This window comes from Spea bombifrons, chromosome 6, assembly GCF_027358695.1.
Source record: "Spea bombifrons isolate aSpeBom1 chromosome 6, aSpeBom1.2.pri, whole genome shotgun sequence".
NCBI classification, from domain to species: domain Eukaryota; kingdom Metazoa; phylum Chordata; class Amphibia; order Anura; family Pelobatidae; genus Spea; species Spea bombifrons.
In genome coordinates this window covers 11,722,482-11,748,707 of record NC_071092.1, presented here as the reverse complement: position 1 = coordinate 11,748,707, position 26,226 = coordinate 11,722,482, and the positions used below count along the sequence as shown (strand labels likewise).

Here is a 26,226-nt window from a genome sequence, read left to right as displayed (position 1 = left end):
AATTCAAAGTATTGAGCTGCGCAAATACTAAATCAGAGAACCGATGCTGAAAGACTAGAGAACATAGAATTGCCAAAGTACACAACTTTTCACCCAGCTAAAAAGTGTTTATGTTCATTTTTAAATGTCCAGTGTTACTATTTAACTAGAAAAACAAGCTGTAAGTACTTTTTTCCGTAAACAAATCCACATTACTTACCTTTAGGAGAAGCTGCAGCTCCAGAACTGCAGCCCACTTCCCCCTTGGTATGGTTGCCGAGCCACTTTTGGTTACTTAAAGCAATCAATGGCCAGATCGTGTTCATATTAAAAATCAATCAAAGCACTTTCTGTGCATGCCCAAGGGCGTTTTAAAAAAGCCCCTGGAACTCCTACGCGATCCAGCGGGTTGTGAATATAGCATGTGGACACTTTGGCAAGCAGGGAATGTGTTCATCCTAATGCATCTCCCGCAAGCCGAGGAGACGGGGAGCCGCAAAAGAGGCAAATGCACAGAGGGAGATTCTGATAAATCGTTAATTTAAATGGGGCAGTGAGATATCACATGCAGTGAAGTGTATATGATGGCTGGAGCGTCCATTTAAAGTCCTGTTTGCATCCCAATAGTCAAACCAGTTACCTTCTTGTTTTACGGGATCCGGAGCAGTAAATCTATAGAAAGAGGTACTTACAAGCCTGCAGGGAGAAGTGTTTTTTGTCCGGAGCGGTGGCAGCGGTACCCGTATTTGATGGTTCTGTCTCTCCCAGTAAGTACTGGATGGAGCGCAGCTGGAAGCATGGATCAGCCAGCAGGACACTTGTAGCTCTCGGAGTCCTAGAAAACAAAACAGACCATTCAGGCACCAAAAGGATTGGATGCAGAAACAGAACACAGTCAGGTCCTACATTCCAAATTCCAGTCTAAATCATAATTCTAATATGAGCAAATTGCATAGAAGTCAGCTTGGCTAGAGAAATCGCAGCAGCTTAGATAGCCATGGCTCTTAAAACTGCACTACATTACTTGCCAGGCCCTAACTTTGATTGGGTTTGTCAAGCCCTGATATTGCAAATGAGCCGTATCAAAACGGGGGGACACTGGACTAGTGCTGAGGAAGGGAGTGCGAATGAAGAAGTCTGGGCCAGTGGATAGGAATGAAGAAGAAGGAACTACTGGGGGGGGTAGTGAGATTGAATGACACCGGAGGGGCACAGACGAGTGGAGCGGCGACACCAGGGGGGCACAGATGAGTGGAGCGGCGACACCAGGGGGGCACAGACGAGTGGAGCGGCGACACCAGGGGGGCACAGACGAGTGGAGCGGCGACACCAGGGGGGCACAGACGAGTGGAGCGGCGACACCAGGGGGGCACAGACAAGTGGAGCGGCGACACCAGGGGGGCACAGACGAGTGGAGCGGCGACACCAGAGGGCACAGACGAGTGGAGCGGCGACACCAGAGGGCACAGACGAGTGGAGCGGCGACACCAGTGGGGCACAGACGAGTGGAGCGGCGACACCAGAGGGGCACAGACGAGTGGAGCGGCGACACCAGAGGGGCACAGACGAGTGGAGCGGCGACACCAGAGGGGCACAGACGAGTGGAGCGGCGACACCAGAGGGGCACAGACGAGTGGAGCGGAGACACCAGAGGGGCACAGACGAGTGGACAATACTTGAGTAGTTACCGTATCTGTGCTTTCCTCATAAAAGGTCTATTTCAATAGAAGCAGTGAATGCTGCAATAGTAGTGCTAACAAATGATCAGATTGCATTTCTCACAGGGCCGCACTTTCACTCCAGCTCTAAAAGTAAGGAAAAAAATCACACCCTTGGGACACCCAGCTCACATCTCTGTCCATTAATTCCTCTCAGAGTGAGGTTGGGAGCGAGAGGGATAATGCTCACATTTCAGAAGCCTCTGGCTCACAGCTCTTGCAGCCTGCACACCATACCTCCTCCTTAACCCTTCTGCAGAAAAAGCAGCTAAGAAAACATTTGTTCCCATTTTCCGATACTCCCCGTTAGGTCAAAAAACTACCAGAAAGTTGTGAATACCAACAAGGTGCCCCCTTTCAACCAACCCACAGACAAAACACATTTAGATCCAGTCTAATCTTCATTATTACGATTGTTCATTATTCTTAACATGAGCGCGGCTGTACCAAGTGCAAATATTGCCCTGGATCATTCCTGAATGTCACTCGGCCTTACTAGAGCCCCCTTCATCGCTCTGAGACCATTACAGATTTCCAGCACCCTCGCCCTTCAACTAAACTGCATCTATCATCACTTTCATATCTCAAGGAGAAACGCCAAACCTTTATAACTAGAACAGTGTTAAGCATAGGAAACCCACCCCGGGGCTGCTTTGTATCTACTGGAATTTCTATACGTACTGCAGGAACCTCACGCCTTACATTACTTATACAATACTTCATCCACCCTTTAACTGCCCCATGATGGATAAGCGTTTGTTACAGGATCCACCCTCGGATAACAGTTCTGTCCCGACACAGTTTTGGATATTTTGGATCAGACAGCTTGTTTAACCGTGGAAACGCAACCTAAAGCCGAAGCTACTTCCCCAGTTCATGTCTCATGGTTCTATTCCCACGCTTGGCTTTGGGATATTCAGAGAAGGGCCCTTGCCCTTTTCAGTTTCTATAAGAGGAAAACAGTAGCAAGAAATAGTAGCTGAGAACAGTCAGGGAGGGACTATCCTTTACAACTGAGCACTCCTCTACTCCAACGCAACCAATAGACATACGAAGAGAAAGGAACAGGCATTCTCACGGAGAGGGAGGGAGACGGCTGGATCCAGCGCAGTCAGCCTCAATCCGATGAAACAGACTCCAGCACTGATTCAACTCTGCATTCAACAAGGATTCTAACGAATTCTGAGGTTATGTGAACAGAATGAATGTATCTGTACCTTCCTTTCTGCTAATGAATCACTGATTTCAAGGAAATGCTTCAGATCTCTGAAGCCTACAGGAATACAGAAGTGTCTGACGTCTACACCTTTGATACACAGCTTACAGGTACCACCATAAGGCATTGCATGCGGTGCTTAACCATCTACTGGATGACGGACTCGCAAGCTCTTAGGATTTGATTACCGAATCAGCGGATGCAACATATACATCTACTTGGGTTAAGCTAATGCTATTTTGCACACCTCGCTAAGTGATAAACTCTTCACATCATGTTAGCCTGTCTCTTGCAAAGTGAATGGAATGAGAAAATGCTATTACTCTTCATCATGGGACTGGCTGCTGAAGGCTCTGTGGGATGCCCTAAATCTTGTATTTGTGCGTCTGACCTTCTTAGTTGCGTGAGAAAGGATCTTAAACAAGTGCCACCAAATCTGCCTGCCGCCTCTGTAAGCCTGGACCTCAGCCACAACGGTATCAGCCAGCTACACAATAACTGGCTCTTTGGACTTCCGCGCATACACATCCTACGGCTCAGTCATAACCACATCAGATGGCTTCCTTCTCGTGCTTTCCACAACGCTACCACGCTACAACATCTAGATCTGTCTTTCAATTATTTGCAGGGGATTCAGGAAGAACTGTTCGAGCACCTTAACAATCTTGAGGAACTACTTCTGTACAAAAACAGCATTACCCGTGTAGATTATGGTGCCTTCATCCACTTGAGCAACATTCAAAAAATCTACCTAAGCTGGAACAATCTGACAAATTTTTCATTCAATGCCATGCAAAACTTCACCAACCCTAACCTCCGCACTCTGGATCTCTCATCCAACCAGTTTCTGAAACTCCCTGTGGAAGAAGTGTCCTCTCTACCAGCATTTATCAAAAATGGTCTATACTTGCACAACAACCCACTAACCTGTCACTGCTCCCTCTTTGCCCTCTTTATCCATTGGGATCACCGTGGCTTTTCATCAGTGGTTGACTTCTATAAACAACACACTTGCCGCTATATGGGGCGCCCCAATGTTGTAGTGCAAATCCTTCAAGCCCAGAAAGGGTTGGACAATTGTTCAGTGGAAAGGTTGTACAGGTTACCTGAAGCTGGTCTGAGGGTTCTTGTTGGGAAGCATGTCATGATAACATGCAATACGAGCTTGCCCCTGGACAACACCACATACATGTGGATTACACCAACGTATGATTTCATTATGCCCCCTGGGAACAGCAATCAAAGTTTACGAATCCACCAAAACGGTAGCTTGGAAATCAGCAAGGCACAAACGTGGAACTCTGGAATTTACGTGTGTATTGCAGTAAATAGGAGGCTTAGCTATAATTCCACTCACGAGGTCAATGTCTCTGTGCATTACCCCAAACATGATGCCGAGTCTTTTAACACTGGTATAACAACTCTTCTGGGCTGCGTGGTCAGCCTAGTATTGGTCTTCATTTATCTCTACATGACTCCCTGCCGTTGCTTCCCCTGCTGCATCAAGCCGCCGCAGCCCCCTAGCCCCCCACATGAAAGCAGTGGCCAGTCTACCTTATGTGGAACCCCACCAGCCACAGAGGTACCCAACAACCGTAAGGCCAGCCGACATGTGGTCTTCTTGGAACCAATCAAAGAGAGGAGATGGGAAAAGAAAGCAAAGGTTCTACAGCTCAAGATAGACTCGGACTCCTCCAGCTCTGTGTTTTCAGACAGCCCCATTGTGTATACATAAACTAATGAACGGATTGTATTAAAACCTTACTAGGATTTTTTGATATCTTCGTTATTTTGCCTGTACATATTTACTGACTTCGGAGGAATGTTATTCGCATGGAGCATGCCTGCAGAAGCAACATACCTACGCCACTTAAATGTTGACATGTTTATTATTAAAAGCCCACTTGTACTTTATACTAAATTGGGTTAATAGATAATTGTGGAATTCCGGAATCGTTGTTGTCATTCAATAGCAATGTCAGACTATAGTACTGAAGAGCAATCCCGATGTCCGGTTAACCATCGCAGCGCAAAGTATCATACAAACGATTGCAGTGAAATACCGTAGTTTTGGCTATACCTGTAGATCATCATATTTCATTAAATGCCAGTTTCAACATCGTTCATTTCAAGGAAACAAAGTCTGGGGTTAATTTCCAACAACTCATTAAGATCGTCTTTTAAATATGATAAAGCACGTAGGAAAGCGGTAAGGTAATGGCGCAGCCTCATGCTATGTTTGCAGGTAAAAGCTGCCTTTTTCCCATCAAATTACCTCTGTGGAGTTTTGTATTTTCTGGAAAACATAGCTCTATATCTCCCCTGCCCCCCCCATCCAGTCCTTAATGTCTATAGCATGTTGAAACAAAGTAATGAAGGCTATATGAGGTGAGATCAGAGCTGTGGGGGAGCAGGAACTCCCCCAGGGACTAAAACTTAATGCAAAATCACTTTAGCACTTAAAAGGCCGGGCCACGGCACGCTGATGTGTTAGCGGATTCATGCTGACGTGTCACAAGTTTATAGATGGAAATACAGACAGATCAAGCAACCCCATTCTGACGGCACGTAAAGTGTCCTGTACCTACCTACCTAACTGCTCAATGTCAGTAGGGGGCATCGATTAAACTCCCATTCTCCATTCATATAATGACCGATCAATGACATTAATACAAAGGACAGTGTACAATTATCTTACGCATACAATTCATCCATGTTACTCTGCCTTACAGAGTTTAGACCGCATTGAAGGGAATGTTGGGCAGTATTGAGTTTAGTCGTCAAAACCTATAAAACTATATACAAAATTATACAGAATCTGCCATAATGTGACTTGAAATCAGGTCATCATTGAAGCATGTAAATGAAGTGGAAGACTGACTTTAATCAACTTTGAATATTAGGTGTATTTTTGTAACTGTTCCATACGATAGACAGATATAAATATATATATATATTTGTACAGCAGTGAGTACATAAAAGCCATTGCAGAAGTGACATTGTTTGAAAATAATTTATAAAACAATATATATATTTGCCCTGAAATGAGAAAACGTGTATATTTTAACAGTATTTCTATACATAATGAAGAGCATCCTCAGCAAGGCGGGCAGAGCAAGCCCTACTTAATCATTAAATCAGGATGAATTAAATATGCATTGTACAGGGCTGGGTACTTTTTTGCTCATCATCACCGCTTCAAGTATACCGTAGAGTTGAACGTTATCTCATCCACGAATCCAGTTGTGTGAATAACACAGGGATTAAAGTTTAAAAAGTAAAAAGCATGCAAATAATATTATTTTTCTGCGTTGAACACATTATTGCACATGTATGTAAATATTTGCATCTTACATACATAAACATGCAATTACCACAATGAGTGAAGATGAACACATATGATGGATGCATGGCATCAACAGTTATAGAAGTTACCTGCTGATATAAAATATACGAGACAAGTATATTTAAGGAGGGGCAGTCATTATTTAGCCCCCCCTGATGTTGCCCTATTCTAGTTGCTCAGAGTGTTTGGTGGTTATGATTGTATCTCGCCATTCTACAGACTTTAGTCCAGTAATGCATGTTTACAGCAAATCAAAAGAAAAATTACACGCATAACCATCAACAAACTCACAATAAAAAGTCTTGGCAACACTCAGCCGCCTATTCCATATTTCAGCTTCCGTTGCAAATGATTATAGGTATGCATTAGCAATTTGGATTGATTTGGTATCAAAAAAACGCACTAAAATTCTTAAGACGGAATAGACTAACGTGTACCCTTGATAACCCATGAAACCTCCATTACAGGACGGAGAAGGTCATCTGTTCTAGTGAGACTAAAATGTCATATTACTGCAGAATGTACACATTTTAGCACACTATGTTTACATCATAGAGCTGCCCTATCAATCACAGTATGAAACACTTAACCCCTTCAGCCTAATTAAAAAGTAAAAATATAAGCGCTGTTGCGTTTATTTTCCTTAGCACTGCATAAGGGTCAAAATCCTTTTAAACAGGGAAGTCAGGAAAGGGTGAATAGCCTTCATTTATTTAATCTATTATCAGTGGGCTTTTGTTATATTTGTTATATTTTAAATATATTAAAATGATCCATGTAGTTATTATTCATTAATACATACTAGAGATTATTTTGCCTGGACCTGGCGTTCTAGCGTGTGCATTTTTTAAGCAAAGAAAGAAAGAAACGTGAGCACGCATAGGAGGACAGCTAAGCAAAAGCCGAGGGGAATAAAAATTCTGATTCTAATTAAAAAAAATAAAAAAATGAAGGATGCACCAACTCGCTGGAGTCTATACATCCGTGGCAATATATTAGGGGCTTCAGTGTCCTTTTAGGTTTTTATTCTAGAAGACCGATACCACTTACATATATAAAATGAATTAAGCTGTTTATTACATATTAATTGATGCCCAGTCTTGGAAATCAACAAAGATATTGTGTGTTTGCATTGTGTTTTTTTTTTTAGAGAGGATACCTGCTAAGACATGTCAATCAATGTAAGTGTTCTATAATGAAATGACTGTGACTATATGATGTTTCCCTAGAAAATAGTGAAAAAGATACTCTTGGGGACGACATCATTATACTGTTTAGCGTCAAACATATTGTAAATGTATTCCGAAAATTCCTGAACTTACCCCTGGGAGTCGCTGTCAATCAGAAGACGTACTAGGATTCCCGTCACAGCAACCAGGATGGGGTAATGGTCCACGCTCTCTAACCCTACATGAGAAATAGGAGAAAGCTCAAGAAGGGGTAGAAAGTACAACAACCAAAGTCACAGCGCTATTAACAGGTTAAAAGGTTGTGCGCTTCTCACTTCAGAGTCTGATGACTAACCTGGAAGTCGGAGATTGACCACTCTGTCAAACAGGTTCCTCTCAGCGGTCACTCGATTTAGCACCTGATTAAGGAGCTGTCAATACAAAGAAAATTACGATTGTAATGATTTACAGTTAAAAAGAGCAGTTTTGTTGCCAAAACTGTATTTTATGCATGGACTTCAGAGCATTTTATTGTACGCAGATTGTTGCATATATTCTTTAATTACTGGAGCTATTGTGTCCCATTGGAGAACTCTGTCCGACTCGATAGGAAACAGGAAGCATTGGTATGTATATCTCTTGCACATGCTCCTTTACCCCCACTGAAGCAAACAAGGCAGCAGACAATTGCTTTGGGAGCTCTACTGAGCGCGTGCAAGAAGTGTTCAGCGGCGGGAGAAAACAAAATCCCCATTTTCTAACTTCAATAAACAAAGAATGCCTACATTGCTTTGCATGCAATAAAATGGACTTCAATAGGAATTTATCATGTAAACAGGGGCAGGAGCGCACCTTTAACCCCTTAATGACAAGACTGTTTCTTACTCGTAGTATACTTTGGGACAAAATGTAACATTTTGCGGTGTTGCTGTTTAACTGTAATTTTCTTCTCCCTTCTCCCGCACGCACATTATATATATAGTGGGGGGGTTTCCCAGGACAAGCAGGGCTTTCTTTAGATACTGTTATTTTTATCATATCAACTAAATTACTATAAAAAATAAAATATGGTGACTCTTTGAAAATATTTTACTCATCTGCAAAAAATAATGAAAAAACCTGCTAAATAGATTCTATTTCTCCTTAATTTATAAATACCCAATGTTTTTACTTTTTTTTTTGCAAGTTATCGGGCAATAAATACAAGTAGCGTTTTCCTACTTTAAAACCATTTTGTTACAAATCTGGTCATTCTGCCCCATGGGCTATTTGGGAGATCTTTAATTTTTGAAAAATATACACCCCTGGAAATCTCTGGTATTTTAACCTTTTCCATGCACACATCTTACCACCAGCCTTTATTGCAGTTTGCCGTAGTATTTTCTTGTGTGTTTTTTTTCCCCCCCACATACATTCTACTTCAGGAATGAACTTACCGCTCCTGGTATATGTCACTATCGAACTGTCACCTCAATATGTGTTCAGTAAAATATCCTGAGTACACTGATACCCCCCATGTATGGGTTTGTTGGGTTATTTGTTGGGTTATTTGTGAGGTGTGCATGTTTTGGAATTTGTACATCTGGTCAGTCTGTGCCCATGTCCTATTTTTGGGACATCTTTGAAGCCGGCCAATTCGATTTACCCCATCAAATCATACATTTTTTAGAACTAAAAAATATTGTAACTCTTCCCATGCGACAATGTTCGTGAAGATATAGCGCTAATTGTAGGACTTGCTCAAAAAAAAACAAAAAAATGTATATATATATATATATATATATATATATATATATATATATATATATATATATATATATTATACACACATATTTTTGAACTTTTTTTGGTGACATCAGTTTTTACATATTGCCATTTTTTTGTGTGAACTCATTGGTGTGTCAATTGGTGCTGCCATCTTGTGAGTGGAAGCAATGTCACTCATTGATGGCACTTGTGGTTGCTCTTTGTCGTGAAGGGGTCAAAAAGGAAACTCCAATATACAATGTTAAAACTGCATGTGCCACTGACAGAAAGCATTAAAGCAAAAAGGTGTCCTCCTGAAACCAGAGTGTTCCATTTGCTATGAAACTTTCTAGTAAACAACCAATATTGCTAGCAACTCAGAAATAAATAGAGAAGATGCACTGTACCTGTGCCAGGCGTCGAAGCAGCAGCTCAGAAGAAGAGCGACTCCAGTCCAGGAAAATTTCAGGGACCAATGTAACCGTCATTTCCAGGACCCGCAGAAGACTGACAGATAAGTCAAAACAGGTGGCACAAACTTTCAATTGCCTGCTGTCAACAAAGTTCCTTTCTAATCGCTCAGCAGCTTGTTGGATCTGGAAAGTGAAAGGAAGACAATGCAGTGAAAAGTTCCGTCTGGTAAAAAAGACCTCCCCTTCTCTATGCAGTCAAAACACTCTACTTTGCAATACAATGCAAAACTTCAACAATTTGCATGTCCCTTTGACCATAGATGACCACAATACAGCTAGCTTCCAATCCCCTGTTCTTGCAAAACATGTATCTTTAAGATATTCATATCATACCTGTAGTGGCCATTTTTCATATGATCTAAAGTTCCACCACTGGCTTCCCCATCCCATACAGCCCTGTAATCCTCTTAACTTCCATACACCTTTCCATTTCCCATCCCGCACCTACCTCCTGAATCATGCCGATGAACTCAGAGAACGCCCAATTGAGTTGGTTCAAGACACTGTTCAGAAAGCTTGAAGCCAGTTCTGGGTCTTTCCTGAGCAGGTCTGCCATGTGGCTCTGCAGGAGGGTGGAGGGACATGGTTCTGTGAAACAAAATAGACTTATTACACATAAACACCGAACATCATAAACACCTCCAAGTTTGGCCAAAAAAACAAAACAAAACTGTCTTTACTCACTCTGAAGGCTCGGTAGGTTGGCATCCTCGGGTTTTGTTTTCAACAGATGTGGAAGCCTTGTATATCTGTAACCAAACCCACAGCCCTGAGGCAACAAAAATTGGACAGGGTGATTTAGAAGCATTGTTCACAATATATACAGAGCGAATACAGAAATGTGTCTGGCTACCGTAAAATATCATGCCGAGTCTATTTGATTCATCTGTCTGATCATTACAAAGTTATACCAACAACTAAAATAAAAAGTGTAGATCACTTCATTAAAGTAATTAAAAAAAAAAATCTAGTTTTTGCATAAAATGTTTTCAGAAAACTACATATTAGTTGTGTGCTCTACCTATATGTATTGTATTAAGCGTTGCATAGATTGTTGGCACGATATAAATAATTTAAAATGAATGTAGTAATCTTTTACTGCCTCGTGTATTACTCACCCTCCACAGCCTCACAAGGATCCAGTTTGTCTGGGCCCAAGGTCTTTGCTCATAAGGGGCCAGCAGGTTCTTCATCATACTAATCTGTCTGAAAAACAGAACGCAAAAGATAATTTAGAATGTGATGTTCAAACCTGAATTACAAAATATACTAGAAGTACTTCCAGTAAGTAATTTTAAAAGTTACAAAGAAACAGGCTACCACCATCACTAAATATATGACTACTCTACTTCTAAACTTTGCTTTATTCGATTGTACATACAAACGGAATACATTTTTGAGAATAGTGAATGCACAGAGAGGCTTATAAAGACTCTTGAGAGGTTTTGCATAGTATGGAGACCATTTCACATCAACATACCATGCAAAACTTTAAAATCTAACTCTTGACTCTACTACGTGGATGTATTGGAAAGGGGTGACCATACTCACTGGTCTTCTGAGATCCTCTCAACAGCACGTAAGGAATGAGGATAACAAACGTAGCTGGCTAGAGCTTGCATTAGGGAATCCTTAATGTCTGGAGTGAAAGAGGAAAATGACAAAGACATTTTAGCATGGGCGAATAGACAACCATGTTCAAGAACTGGTGGTAAGAGTCTGCTTAAAACTTAAGTGAAGAAAAATAGTTTGCATAGAATAGAAAAAACAAAAGTAAAAAGTTCCCAGAAAAGAACAAACCAAACAAAATGACGAAAGCAGGATCATGTGGGAAAATAAAGGGATTCAAATGTACAAAATGCATTAAATCTAAAAGGAATTGGCTGTGATTCTGTGGCATCTTTCTCAGCCAGGCTCATTAGGCTGTATATTCTTGGGATGAGACACTAACATTTAACTTACTCACCAGTTCCTACAATCCTTGAATCAGCAAAGTGTTTGGCCAGAATGGCGGCCAGTCGTGTCAGTGTCTCTTCATAGCCTAAACGGGAACAAAAAAGGCTTTTATTGTTCCATTAAGACCATTCAAGTGTATAAGATGTGTCCGAAATAAAAAGGTAGAATGAATCTTACAAACTGCTGACACAGGAGAGCGCTAACCTCCTCGAGTGGCATACCTGGGAGTTCTTCCATGCTGCTGACGGGGCTGAAGTAATTCTTGAGAGCATTGTAGCTGTTCATGGCCACGTTAAGGTAGAATTCAGGCATGAAGGCAAACAAGGATCCTGTGCGGTCAGCATGCTCGATACTGCGCAGGCACACCTGCAGGAGCCAGTAAATGTCTTGCATCTTTTCCTGCAAGTGTAACAAAAAGTAGTACCTGTCTTGAGTCTCTTGTATGCCGGTACAAAAACTGATCTCGATCATAATTTCCACTACATTAAACAAAACAGATCCGTTAACTGCAGTTTTAATACAATATTGTTGAAAGCCAGGGAATGCTGGGATGGACTCCCCTGCCGCAAAGGGTGAGAGCAACAACATACATGGCAGAATTTTTTCTAGCATAACATACAGATAATTTGTACAATTATGATACTTTTAATGGATTCTTTTTTTAAAGTAAAATATAAAACAAGTAATCTGGAGCCAAAAGATTAAACACACGTGTATGTGTAATACAGACTGGAGTCCTCCTCACCTTAGAGTAGACAGTAACATTAATCCATGCCAGACGCCTGCTCAGATGATTAAGCTTTTCAGAGAATACTTCTTGGCTTTTCAACAATTCTTCCATTATATCCGTCCTCTGGAAGGAGATAAGATGCTTGAACAGTAGACTCTAACCAAGCAATACCGGTCTGTACCTTCTAGCAGCACAAGAATAGCTACAGTATCCAAGTTCTACGTATCTGCCTCTGGTCAGTGTTGACCTGTCCCATGTGATGCTAGAAGATTGTGCAATTATGTCACCAGGCTCTTTGGGGCCAGAATCTTCATATTCCTACATCTGATTTATGCTCATGTTTTTTTTTAAATTGTTGCAGTATACCTACCCTCTTTGGACAGCGCTTTATCTTTTCCTCCGTGTCTTTTAGCGCCAAAGCATATTCAGTAACATCATCTGACACACCAACCATCTGCAGAAGAACATGGATTTTTTTTTTTCAAACATTTTTCATTTGACTTGTTCATGAAATTTAAAGAGGCATTACCTTGCTGCGTACGCCTGGACTTTAGCCGTTTAGATATTGCACACTGCCCATGTATTAGATCTTAATTTCAAAAAGTGACATCAAAGGACACTGTTGCCGTAACAGATTATAGTATACCGTATCTGCTCAATTATAAGATGACTATTATAAGATGGCCCCCCAAAATTTAAATAGGAATTTACAAAAAAGAAAAAAGCATGAATTTAAGATCACACTATAGGAAAAGGGTTTTACTAGTAAATATTAATTCACATGTAAACTATTTTTCATATTTAATAAGATAATGAGAAAAATGCATTTTTGGTTTTATTTCCTTTTATTTGCCCACCTGCCTCCCAGTTATGCACATCAGCCCCATGGCCTGCTACTCTGCTCCCTATTTACTACTCTGCCCACCAGATATGCCTTATTCTCCATTTGCCAATCTGCCCCCAGATATGCCCTAGTCCCCCCTATATGCCCCCACCCGACTTGGATCCATAGACTTGTCCCCCGTGCTCCAAGCTCCCTGGTGTCAAGCGGGGGCATCCAGTGGACTTCTGCAGACAACCTCCGCTGCTTCTATGACTGGGCATCGGAAGGTCACGTCATAGAAGCCCCGGAGGAAGTGTCGACAACAGCGGAGGTTGTCTGTGCGTATCGCGGAGACGTTCACCAGCTCCCAGAGAGGAGGATCCAGGTCCCCTGCAGCGCTGCGGGGGATCCTCCTCTCTGGGAGCCGGTGAATGCCTGCTGCTGGCCAGGGCTTGTAGGGTGGAGCACCGGAAAGTCATGTTACACCACCGCTCCGTCATAGAAGCACCGGCAAGCCGCAGCGGAGGTTTTCTACGTGAGTCATGCAGACGTCAACCGGCTGCCAGAGAGGAGGATCTTAGCCTTGTAGTCAGACCCCTATTTAAGGTGTGAGGACCTTGAATATAAGGTTTTTTTTTGAGCATTTTTTCTGAAAAAACCTTGTCTTATAAATCGAGCAAATACAGTAATTAAATTAATTAAGCCTACCTATATTAGTATAATTGTTTTGAAGATTACACACATTTAGGTTTTGTGCTGCCATAGGCCAGACTAAACTCGTATGTCCTCTAATTTAATAAGTCCCACTAGAAAAATCACAGATGCTCAAATTGCAACACGTGGTCAGTCCATGATGTGAGCATGATGCGTGTAGCAGCAACCGCTGTTACTGTTCAAGAAAACAAACAGCAGTGCTCTGACTATCCCTTTTGAGATATATTTTACTCTATAAATGTATCAAGTGTATAGAACTGTCAAAAGTAGGATTTGGGGAAAATAGACATGTGTTTTAATGATTCACATTTTGGGTTTCTTTAAAAATTCTAAAAGCAGTTGGCAAATTTAGGATCACTGCAGACCTCAAGTAAAATCGAAATAAATAAATCTAAAATCTATTGTTTGGGCATAGTTTTCCAAATAAACAATGTTTGTATAATAATGTATTTTTATTTTGTTGGTGCTCACCATTCATCTGTTGGAGTGAACTAAAAAAGTACCAAATAAATTCCGTACAGCTTCCAGAAGCATTACCTTTCCTAGTTGCTGGTGTACACTGAGGTTATACATCATCACTGCTCCATCCAGGATCTCCAGCAGGGAATTCTCAGTGATTCCATGATCTGGCTCCTCTGGAGGTCTTCCAAGCAACAGCCCCTCATTGGCATTGTGACCCTCAACTATAGGGATTCAAAATAATCACCACAAAGATCACTCAGGCAGACAATTACTGATATTAATAAAAAAAAACAATCCCATTCTCTGTATTGGATTGTTAATTACTTTTTGGGACTTGATGGTTATTTCTGTATTTTGAGACAACATTATGCCAATTTACAGGACTACTCCATACTTCACTTACAGAATTGTGTATTGACATTCTAGAGGGAGTTTGGGGAGGGCTACTAAAATGGTGAATGGTTTGCAGATTACAAAATGATCACGAAAGACTAAGGGATCTCAATATGTATAGCTTGGAGGAGGGGGAATAATAGAAACATTCAAATATGTAAAGTGATTTAACAAAGATCAGGTAGGAAATTAACTTCAAAGGAGGAGAATAAGAGGTCAGAATCCAAAACTAGAGGGTCAGAATGTAATTTTACTTTATGATGAGAATAGATACATGGAACAGCCTCCTAGCAGAAGTAGGAGGCTGTTCCATGTATCTACTACATACTTAGGGAATTTAACACACATTGGATTGGCTACGCTGACTCTAACATGAGGCCAGAGACCGATTACGGTTGAAGTCTACATCAGCAAACAAATGTGCAGAAAAGTTCTAATCCGCTGCCAAATCTTGCTTCAAAGACAGCTGTTGACACTTTCTGTTCCCTCAGTTCCCATGCTACTGAATACATAGATGGAGAACAATCTTAAAGTATTAAAAACATGATTGTTCCAAGGAATCAAAACCCTTTCCCTGCTACATTATAATATTTACTTTTTTATATCCCATCGACTGCTTCCATACTCACTGTCATTCTCTGTGCGCTGCTCAACGCACAAACTCCGAACCTTGACCTTGTCTGGCACTCCAATGGGCCTCCGTGGGTTCATCAGACTAACAGCTGCTGTGCTTAAGAAACGGTTGGCTCTCCCCAGCGTCGGGGAGCTCAGCCAGCTGGGCCGGGCAAGTGCACCACCAATGGCCAGCGCAGCACTTGACCTCTAAGAAAGAGAAATATGTTGCATAGTAAACAGAAAGAGAGGCTGTAGGAACAAACAATGCAACAGGTACAGTTTGTACACGTCAGAGCTGCATCATCTATTTCGCTTCTCCTAGGTTACCTGCGCTGTTGTACTAGTTGACTCATCCTCCTCCTCTAAATCATCCATGGTGGCCGCCTGCAGCTCTGAGGGGTCAATCAGAATATTTGCCTTGGATGCCAGGTCATCTGCCAAGGAAAACAGCCACAAGGTCATGAGGTACAGTAGTGAGATTCATTTCAGAAAGCTACAGCCCAAAACTTTCACCCTGCCATGTACACCACACCCTAGAAAACTCAGAATTCACACCTTTCAGGGTTTTCCGCAGATGAGACAGCAGACCTCCAAGTCTTTGCAGATCGAAATAATCCACCTTTCCATTGTAGAAAAGCTGAGGGGGCACGTATGCTTCTATAGGAACAATTAGAAAAGGCAGACAGGTGAGCACAGTACACAAAAATGCTGCTGAATATGCTACTAATGCACAAAATAAACTAACCAAAACAATAATACAACCGCTGGAAAGTTCTGTTCACAGGAAAGTGTAAAACTATGTTATAAAGAGGTTGACCAATAGCTCAAGTGTCATAGCAGTAAAAAAGGAACAATCCTTTCATGTGCCACACAGAAAAAAAAAACAATTTCCTGAAGTTTTATGATAGACCGTTAATAAAGTTTTATAACCAATTCACTGGATTTTATTTTACCTTCAGAAATGATGTCTACTTTGGAAGGAAGTGGGAAATTGTGAAGCATAGCTTGTAAATCCTAGTAGTAGTCTTGTAAAGCATGTCATCACAGATAGGGTTTTGGACATGACCATAATAGTTTTTTTTTTAGTATCTCCAATATATAGGTAGGAGAGGAAAGGCACTCTGAAAGTTATTCGGTCAGTTGTAGCAAAGTATCCAGCTCTACAAGATGCTTGGTTCTGCATCTTTATGAATGAAAGTCATGTGTGTCAATGGTTGTGTAAATAAAGCTTTCCCCTTACCTTCACTGCTACGGGCTGAGGGGTTCCTTATCTTGTATTCATCCCAGCAGGACCGGAGTGCGCTGATCAGGCGGTGCAGGAAACACACCATGTATTCCGGTGGGCACAGCACCGTAGGATTCTAAAGAAGAGGCCAACGTTACAAAAGATGCAGTCATCTATCCCCTCAACATAGAAACTATCAAATAATGTAGCAGGTGCTTACACCAAAATTTCAACTAGCTGGATTTAGTTTTTTCATATTAAGCAGTGGCTTTCCAACTACCACTGAGGCTTGTTAACCAATGTGATTTATATAAATAAACTCTTCAGTAAACATTTTAGATTTAGTTCACAGTTTTATTTAGAAAGGACTGCAGCCCAACATCAGGCAACAGGTGGAGGGACTGCCTCATTACAAACCCCACCATGTCCAGGCGGTGACTGAGAACGTGTTATCAGAGAATTGCTGATAAAATTGTTTCCCCGTGAACTGGTATATTTTTTCATCTTGGGATGCTACAGCCCCCTTTGGGTTTGAGGATGGTGCACAGATGGGCTAGAACCAAGAGATGAGTAACCACAATCTATCAGACAGCGGTCATTTAGACAAAAACTCACCCCTCTGTTGCTAGCGTTTTCCTGCAGGAACTTTCTGAACTTATTTAGAAAGATGTACCTGGACGCTTCACCCTGTGGGAAATAATATTAGGGATACATATCTGTGAAGTACTTTGAATAACTAAAGCATTGAAAGTGCTCACTAAGATTGTAAAGGACATTTAAACCCAGAAGGAAAAACTAAACTGTGAGGCTAGAAATACCCCACTTAGCCAGCAAACCAAATCATCATTTAATATACCATAATTTCTGTCTTCATTCCACTACTTTTACGGAGTCATTATTCCAAAGTTTTGCACATAGCACCATTTATTAACATGTTCCCGGCACCTTTTCAGTACGGTTTTACTGCTGCTTTCTAGGTTTGTGATTCATGTTCTTCTTTACAAAATGATGTGGCCCTCATCGTTTCCATGTGTGATTCCAAAGTTTCATATTCTGTGTCACAGAAGTGTACCTTATCCTGCTGTCTCAATAAACCTTATCCTTAAACTTATTTCCCAGAGCTTGTAATCATGCATTCACTCACTACCCCTTACATTCCCCGATCTAGACTTTTTGTGAGCTTTTGATCTAGTGTTTTTGTAAAATATGTGATTTCTCGCTTTGCGTTCACCTACCCCTCCTTTATCTTTGTTATTTAACAGCAGCTTCAAGATCTGGACCTGTAAGTCTTCCACCACTAAGGAAACAAAGCATTAGAATCACTGCGTACAAATACAATCCGTGTTTAAAACTATAGCGCGTAGAAAATACATTTTAGTGTAGAGTTTGCAATGTGGTCTTGTCACCACAGAAACCAAACAAATGTTCTACTGGACCACTGGAGTAGTAGCCATGGTGATAAGACTGTTTCAGACTTTGTGTTAGAATCACTTTTAAATGTAACTTCAACTGCTTTAACCTCTTCCCTAATTAAGGAGTTTAACCTAGTCCGAATATCAAAATACGTCAATCACCTTCAATGCGTTTCTTAAGCCTCATGCAGCCTCGTTCGTAGGCCCTTCTCCTCAGACGGTCCTCCCCACTTTCTTCTGAAGGATCTTTGATTTCTTTCCCCTGAAAGAAACGTTTTTCATGAGGCAAACTTTTTTCCAAAAAACAGACAACAGAAAGGCCAGGTGTCCAGTAGATACTGTATTGTGTTGATACAGGTTGTGTGTCCTAGTCACCTCTTTGTTGAATCGGTTGGGCCACCACGTGGTTGGAATCAGCTCTTGGAGACCAGCTTCTTCAACACGCAAAGGACTTTTAATAAAGAAGAACACAACCGATCGAAGTACATCGAATCTGTGTTTTACTGGTTAAGGACGGGTCTGGGGCAGAACAATATTCCAAAATTAAATGTATGCATAAAATTGAATGCATTTGTAAACGAGACCTGGAATGATTATGAAAGACACATGGACGCAATCAGCAAAGGGAAAAGAGCACAACAATTCAGACTCTAATCATGATGTAGGTAAACAGGGACACACATGCTCTCCAACCTGGTTTCAGGTTCACACCAGTGTGATAATACATCTATAGGTGCAAACACTAAAATCAACCAGGCTCTATCTATAAATAAATAAATATATATACACACACACGCCAACCTGACTAGATATGTGGGCATACACGCTACTCATTTCTGCTGAATGAACAAAATTAAATTAAGCTGTTACTTAAAGAGGATTTCAATCATACAAGCAGTTTCACGTTAAAACTATTTCACACCAAAAGAAATTGCGACTTAATGTTGACAAAAATTATTAAAACCAAATTAATCCAACAGTGTAGTATACAGGTAGCTCAGGGACAGAGTAGGCAGATATCGTCACCAGGTTCATCCATACGAGGAAATGAAAAGCTAGTTCTCCCACGATCCACACAACTTCCACTGTATTGCAACCTTATCGCATGTAAAGGATACAGAACATTGCTCAGCAGATACTTGCGAGACTTTTCGTGTCTCAGAATGGCGATGGTAAGACGGAGGTAGTGAATCTGCACAGATATAACAGGACAATTTGACAAAGGGGTACATGATAACTGCTAACTACATAAATCAAATTAGGAGCTGGTCCGGGGTCTAGGAATCATACAAAGTTTCACAGTAATGCTCTCTCCCCTCTCAATTCTCCAGCATCAAGTTAAGATTGAACCCACCCAGCATCCACAAATGCTTGTTTAGCAAGAAAAGCAACAATTAAAGGGGAAAAAAGGGTTTGATCTAAAATGTAAAACAGTGAATAAGAATAGCTTAAAGACCGCGAGCCCTACCTGAAGCCCCAGATCAGGAACTATAGGAGAGAAGCGATACGCTCGAAGGAGGGACATCATCAACTGCTTGAGGCACTCGTGTATTTCATAATCCTGTGGGGAGGCTCTGCATTAACACACATTGGACATATGCTTCCATTTACCCACCATGATTCAATACCAACCTCCATTAGTAGCCACATTAAGTCCAACAGATGCTGGATGAGCGGATGTTCGTCTACAGATCCCCCTCCTTCCAGGATCCCCAGAAGAAAGTTCATCAGAACTTCCTCCACTAGGTACACCTTGCACTAAAAACAGAAAAGACAAAAAATAACCCAATCAATCCCCCCACAATTTGCATGGAGAGGAATGGTGACAAGTACAAACACTTGGAACAATCAGCTAGGAACTTGTGGAAGTAAAATTAGAAAAATAGAAATATACAAGCTTGCTGCCCCAAGTACAAGTATTCTTATAGTTTACTTAGTTTTTTGTCCATAACACATGTAAATTAAACACTGTCTGGCAGGTGGTACAGTAGCAGAGGTAATTCTCTGAGTTTAAAAAAAAAAATATATATATATATATATATATATAAACACGGTGAGTCTATCAGAAAAAAACATAAAAGGATACATGGATCCATAAAATACATTAGGGAAGCCTGAGAAAACATACCATCCAGAACTCTGGCACGGGGGGGGCACAGATGCCATATAAGCAACTCCATTCCATAGAAGAAACACAAGCACACATTATTTTAACAAAAGTAAAAAGAGCTTGTGCATTTAAATCTGAATTAAGTGTAAAAGATACACCCCGCTCCATACTCCATAGAGGTCATTACCCTTTAGTCTATGTCAAGCAATGTGTATCTTCAAACAAATGTACCACAAAATATATATTTACAGTTTATATCAGCTGGACCCAAGATTTATAAGGAGAGTAAAGCCTCATTACAAATTAATGCTATTTAGAATCTATACATGCTATAAAGTTGAAAAAACTGATTTTCATATTACTGTTTGGATGGGAAAATGGGTTAATCATACAGTACAATTTACTTTCACAATGTAAAACTTATACTAGATATTTTGTAAAGTGGATTAAGTGAACGCATTTAGTTAAAATTTTGGATTAAGAGGATGACTAAAAGGCAACACAAACAAAGGACTACTCGAGCAATAGAAAGTACTAGTACTCACCATAAGAGGGGCAAAGTGGTTGAATATATGCGCCAGTGTTATCAGGACTGTGGGTTCCCCTTGCATTTGCCACGCGCATGGATCCCGATCAACCAGTTTTCCCTCCTGTGAAGACAGCAGAATGATTCCACTGGATGGCATCACCAATACACCCTCCCAGTCCATTTACCATGTTCTTTGCCCAAGGGATATTTACTTGCCATTGTAACCACTTATATTATAAGAGCACAATGTCTACACAGCGAGACTACTTCGCTCCAGAAGGATGATCCCCTACTGAGTGAATATACCTGAATGTCTATACCAGTGCTGAGGACGTTCTTCAGATAACCCAACAGCCTTTGGGATTTAAGCAAGTCAATTCTTGGAGGGTCCTGCAGAGGACGAAAACCCTCAATAGGATACCTGCATAGCCTTGTTAAGGATCTGAAGTGGAATGGAGTTTCACAATATGAACTAGTTAATACGATTACTAAAAATGTGTTGATTTCTTTGTGTCCTGCACTGATACAAATAGATAAGTGCATATAAGAACTAATCAATATATACTGGATAAATTCATCCAGTGTTACTAATAGAAGACTAAAGGAGTTATCCTTAGGACTAAGTCAATGTAAAACCTAAAGCAAATTTAAATTATAATGATTTTGTTTCCGTAGACAAAAAGGGAATTTTTTTTTTCGTTTTCCACAACACTTGTATTTTATTTACTACTAACAAGTGTAATGTAAAGTAAACATTTGCTTTAGTATTGGGTGTCTAAACTGGTTGTTAAATTCAGTCCTTGAGGTGGAAAAGCCCACTTCTATACAGTATATGCAACAATGACAAAGTACTGATTTATCCTGAAAAAGGTTTAGATCCTTCCTAAGTGTACAGGAAGGTCCAATGGAGACAAACATTAATGATCTTTTTTTTTTCCTTTCTTTACCAGATAAAGAACTGATTAAGGATACCGAAGAGGACGGGAACCAAAGTTAAATGCCACAGACTCCTTAAATGACAGGCTGATCGCTGGAAAATAAGCCATTCCTGATCCTCGTGAGATGTCACTGAAGGCTGTGCCCAGGGAAACCCCATTCCTACAGAAGAAAGTTTGATAAATACAGTCACGCAAAGCTCATGCTAATTACACAAATAAACAGTCATCACATCAGAACCTGGGTACCATTACTGGTCACATAATGAGAATTGGAGCGCTGCATCATTTATGTAAAAGCCTTCTGTGCGGCCAATCACATTCCATGTCCGGATAGCTCTGTTGGCTGACTATACGCATAGATTCTATAAAGTAGCCAATCAGTGGTAAGAATCGAACCACATAAAAGAGTGGGAAGCTATGCGTACGTAAGTGCTTTCAAGATATATGCATTTATACTTAATATATAGACGTATCCCTAAATGGAGATGTTCTCACTTGTATCGGAAATGGTTCATTTTATTTGCCTCAGGCCTGACCCTGGGTAGCAGCCACAAGCACCCTCTTTGCAGCCACCATTCTCATTAACAAGATATGACGTCTTTGAATGCAGGCTGTGAATGCTTGTTCCGGCACGTGCCTCCATAGTGTAAATGAGTATACTGAGGGTCTGATGACCGGAGAGGGAAATCTACCCTTTTGCAGCAGGCCAGAATATGTTGCTGTATATATGTGACAAAAAACAAGGCAGGCTTTATTGCCCCACTAGAACGTAACACTTCTTTTGTCTTTTGACAGTTCCACTTAAATGACACATAGCCCTCTGCAAAGATAATCCTAAAACCTCATGTGTGTTTCTTACAGGCAGAACGAGATGTTTCCTTCGTCCAGGTCAATAAGACAACTGACTATGTCACCAGCAGCCCAGGACTAAAGAAAAGAACAAAAAGAAAATATTGACTTAGCACCAGATATAACAATATACAGAACACAGATTGAAACTATGCAATATAACATTGAAAAGGCAAGCGTATCAGACTCCACTCAGACAAACTTATCCAGTACCTCATATATGCTACAGAACCTGCATTTAATGTTCATGAGGTGCATTAACTAAATAAGGAAGAAGGATTTCAACACTTATGCTCCTTGACTTCACTATACACTATGAAGCTGACCCAGCATAAAATACAGCTAAATCTATGACATGACTTTCCTTAACTTTTCCCAGATGAAGAGGTGAAGATCTTTGGGTTGGTCTTTCATAATGCATTCTGAGAGTTGAAATGATGAACTCCCGGTTAAGTGAATACACCCCAATGGAGTGCAGCTTTTACGAATCAGGTTCCTGACAAATAGCTCCTCTACTGCTTGACACGATACCTACATACTTGTAGTGAATAAACCCTCATTGGTTCCCATTGCTAGACAGATGTCACATATTGTGAAGGTCTCCGCGAGACTTATCTCACAGCACACTACCTCTTATGAAAATGAAAAGCCTTAAATGTACATTAACAAGAATATCTGACATAATGCACACTAAGAGTAAGGTCTTACCTTGCCATAATTTGTAGTGGTTACATTCCATTTGCGGACTCTGTTTCCGTCATAGGCATACGAGTCTGGAGTGTCTCCAACCCCTTCCTGTGCATAGAAAAGCACTTTCAGCGATCTTTATGCCTTCAAACCTCTTGGCAATATTAAGATGACCCCTTACACAGGACAGTTAGCTTTTAACACCACTTAAGCAGTTTCATTTAGGGTTATAATCCAGTAAAAACGTAGACCAAACACAAATGCAAAAAAGACTACATCATTTAAACTGTAATTAGGCATGTTAAGTATGTTTAAAAGTTACCTTTCATGACAGAAAGAAATGATCTATTTAAAAAGCACCCTTCATCACGACTGCTCTCCCAAATGATAGCTATTATGCGGCTTTGTGGCATATTAAAATAGAATGAGCAAAGTTGCAACATTCAGTAACGGCCAGTAAATTTTCTTATAAAGCCACTACACAAACACCCTTAACTCCAGTTTGCATCAGCCATGCCCATTTGGTTGAAGACACTGTTTACTAAGAAAAGTATCATACCTCCTGGTTAAACCTGCAGCTCAGGGTGCACCATCCGATCTGCATCAGACCCTGCGAGGAGATGAGGACTTCATAAAGCCACTTGCCTGATGGGAAACGCAGGACATAGATAAGAGAAAGAAATAAAGGAAAGCAAAAAATGGTTGAGAGGCAATTTGCAGGCTGCCGATACCTGTAAAAATGTTCACTAATAAATCTATCAGGACTCACAGACAGGTAGGACTGGTCTATACAGAATGGAAATGTTCAAAGTTTTGGGGCTGTTTTTAAGACTCTACACGTGAATTAAGGAAGAACGTGGCTGTTGGATCTCATAATTCCTAAAATCATGTTGGCTTTTGGAGGCAGCCATAGAGGACAATAGTATATGATGTGTTAGGATCATTCACTGGTAGTCATGTAATTCACGGATTATCCTTTACTCCCTTCTCACCTTTGAATACGCAAGTCGTAGCTCGAATGGAACTAAAATTACTCTGCCCTATAACCTGTAGAAAAAGACAGCTGTCAGATAACGTGCTTTTGTCAGCATGAATTTAGGAGGCGAGGGTCTTCTTCCATCATACCCCTAAGAGGTCGTCATCTACCAACAACAATCCCTCGAAGCCACTGGTGTGATCGAGCACCACTGTGGAAGATCCTAGACGTCCATCAGCAACCTGATCTGGGGTAGAAATAAGAAATACTCACTTATACTTCATAGAGGAACAGCAAACCACACATTTCAAAACATTAAAACCTAAAATCATTTAGCACACTTGCCGTGTAAGACTGCATTCCTTTCTAGAACCTTCTTATACTTCAACGTATGTGTAACATTACAATGTATTTATGTATTAATATTATTATTAAAAACGGACCGTCTAATGACGACCTCACTAAGAAAAACTACTTTCACGTGTATTCTTTAAAAAAGTTTTAAAAGAAATAAAATATCGGACCAAGGATGAGGTTTTCTGCTACAGCTTCTCCATAAGGTAAGTTATTCTTGCCCCTGATTGGCTGCTGCTAGCAGCCAATCAGTGTCAGGAAATCACACGGGTCTTGTTACCCAACCCCCACCACCCAAACTAAAAGGGACCTCTCATCTACTCGATGCACTGGGTCTAAATCTCCATCTATCACGGTTAAATAAAATATATTAGTTGTTTCCTCACCGATATTCTCCTCAGTTGAATCCCCCGCTGACAGAAGCCTCTCCAAGCGTTCATCCAGGTTGTGAAAGGTGAGGGGTTTTCTGTAAATGGTACAGATATTAAAGGGGAATTTAGACTATTCTTTTTACTACTGGTATCAGATTGAATATACATTTTTCAAAAATATTGTGCTGTTTTATTTTTAAGTTTTTGCGTACTATAATAGTTTCAAGCAGCTACATATTAACGATTTGTATTTGTTATCTTAGCCCAATCTATCGACTCCTAATCTTCTGATTTCTGTGTAAAATAATAGAAAGGCTCAGTCTTTTTAACATCGTCAGACACGGACTAATGAAAGCCTATGGAAGGCAAATTAATCACTGTCATCACTGTCAGCTCACTGATGTGTTTGAGCACGAAAGTCACCCAAAATATCACATGGCTGACAACAATGGCTGCCTCCAGGACTGCAGATAATGGAAGTTTATTGGAACAAATCGGGATAAACCCAGGCTTTGTCAGTGATAATCAATGTTACTGTGTACAGCGCTGTATTTTATAATCAACATATAATCATGAGATATCCCACTTAATGACACCAAAATGGTGTTTCTCACTTCATTTGCTCATAAGAGACACACACCTAGAACGTAACACCTAGAGAGATCATAGGTCATACTTCTGTCACTGATGTCTATACCAACTATATAGATGGCAGAGATAAAGTAAATGTTATTTAATGCTTTTGTTTTGCGAAACCAAGCATCATGTCAGCTTTAACTGCTTTCTGAACACTTGACGATTAAACAGATATAATAAATTGAAATGCTTGAGTTTGCAAAGGATGTGGTACTATAACATTAGACATAACTTTTCGTACCCAGAAGAAAAATGGTTCAGTATCTCTCTGGAAGTGAAAGGGTTACACTATTTGTGCCCTCACTATATATCCCAGCAGCACAAACCAGTCTGTGCTGTAATTCAAGAAGAAGATTAAAGAACTGTTTATTTTTAGAGCTGTTGAAGGACAGCAGGCGGCCAGTATTTATGGAAGGGAATACATTTAACCCTCAACAAACCCCGCACTTTTTTTTTGTTGCAGCAGCCAATTGAAAGTTATTATGATGATCAAACACAGAGCAATGGGGAGTTTGGATGTTCCTGTAATTTCATCACAAAATCCTGCTTTCCCACCAAGTAATCTTTGAAAAAAAATAAAGAAAAGAAAAAAAAGGAAAGGAAAAACTATAAAAAAGGTAGCTAAGGCGTTAAACCTTATAAATGAAACACCTAGAGAGTATAAAACTTTGTATTATTCAATTTATATATATATGTAAAAAGTTCCAACAACCTCCATGTGTTCTCTGATAATCACCCTCTATAAGGCTGCAAAAACCCTCATTGGTTAACGCTGGCACCCTGGCCTGGCTAGGAGTCG

At 40.6% G+C, this 26,226-nt stretch overlaps 2 protein-coding genes across 3 annotated transcripts in view; one reads left to right on the top strand and one right to left on the bottom strand.

The window, feature by feature from the left end:
- Positions 1-26,226, bottom strand: part of RNF123 (ring finger protein 123) — a 33,527-nt gene that overhangs the window by 4,021 nt on the left and 3,280 nt on the right. For both annotated transcript variants that reach the window (XM_053469174.1, XM_053469173.1), the window contains exons 4-36: positions 24,807-24,886; positions 24,216-24,313; positions 24,083-24,137; positions 23,650-23,735; positions 23,112-23,198; positions 22,414-22,481; positions 21,589-21,714; positions 20,923-21,037; positions 20,633-20,737; positions 19,610-19,735; positions 19,446-19,538; positions 19,096-19,169; positions 18,353-18,470; positions 18,140-18,239; positions 17,801-17,862; positions 17,181-17,252; positions 16,581-16,701; positions 15,896-15,997; positions 15,668-15,774; positions 15,355-15,547; positions 14,408-14,553; positions 12,704-12,787; positions 12,349-12,456; positions 11,825-12,002; positions 11,614-11,688; positions 11,199-11,286; positions 10,766-10,853; positions 10,332-10,416; positions 10,096-10,235; positions 9,582-9,770; positions 7,784-7,859; positions 7,582-7,666; positions 672-814 (exon numbers count right to left, since the gene is read on the bottom strand). In XM_053469174.1, coding sequence (XP_053325149.1) covers positions 672-814; positions 7,582-7,666; positions 7,784-7,859; positions 9,582-9,770; positions 10,096-10,235; positions 10,332-10,416; positions 10,766-10,853; positions 11,199-11,286; positions 11,614-11,688; positions 11,825-12,002; positions 12,349-12,456; positions 12,704-12,787; positions 14,408-14,553; positions 15,355-15,547; positions 15,668-15,774; positions 15,896-15,997; positions 16,581-16,701; positions 17,181-17,252; positions 17,801-17,862; positions 18,140-18,239; positions 18,353-18,470; positions 19,096-19,169; positions 19,446-19,538; positions 19,610-19,735; positions 20,633-20,737; positions 20,923-21,037; positions 21,589-21,714; positions 22,414-22,481; positions 23,112-23,198; positions 23,650-23,735; positions 24,083-24,137; positions 24,216-24,313; positions 24,807-24,886 — 3,473 coding nt within the window. The remainder of the gene's footprint in view (positions 1-671; positions 815-7,581; positions 7,667-7,783; positions 7,860-9,581; positions 9,771-10,095; positions 10,236-10,331; positions 10,417-10,765; positions 10,854-11,198; positions 11,287-11,613; positions 11,689-11,824; positions 12,003-12,348; positions 12,457-12,703; positions 12,788-14,407; positions 14,554-15,354; positions 15,548-15,667; positions 15,775-15,895; positions 15,998-16,580; positions 16,702-17,180; positions 17,253-17,800; positions 17,863-18,139; positions 18,240-18,352; positions 18,471-19,095; positions 19,170-19,445; positions 19,539-19,609; positions 19,736-20,632; positions 20,738-20,922; positions 21,038-21,588; positions 21,715-22,413; positions 22,482-23,111; positions 23,199-23,649; positions 23,736-24,082; positions 24,138-24,215; positions 24,314-24,806; positions 24,887-26,226) is intronic.
- On the top strand, positions 2,495-4,867 carry AMIGO3 (adhesion molecule with Ig like domain 3). Its single transcript, XM_053469175.1, has one exon. The coding sequence runs from the start codon at positions 3,188-3,190 to the stop codon at positions 4,646-4,648; it is 1,461 nt and encodes a 486-aa protein (XP_053325150.1). The 5' UTR covers positions 2,495-3,187; the 3' UTR covers positions 4,649-4,867.

Bases quoted from the DNA above. Each gene is read 5' to 3' on its own strand.
- AMIGO3 (XM_053469175.1), top strand. From the start codon at position 3,188: ATGTTAGCCTGTCTCTTGCAAAGTGAATGGAATGAGAAAATGCTATTA.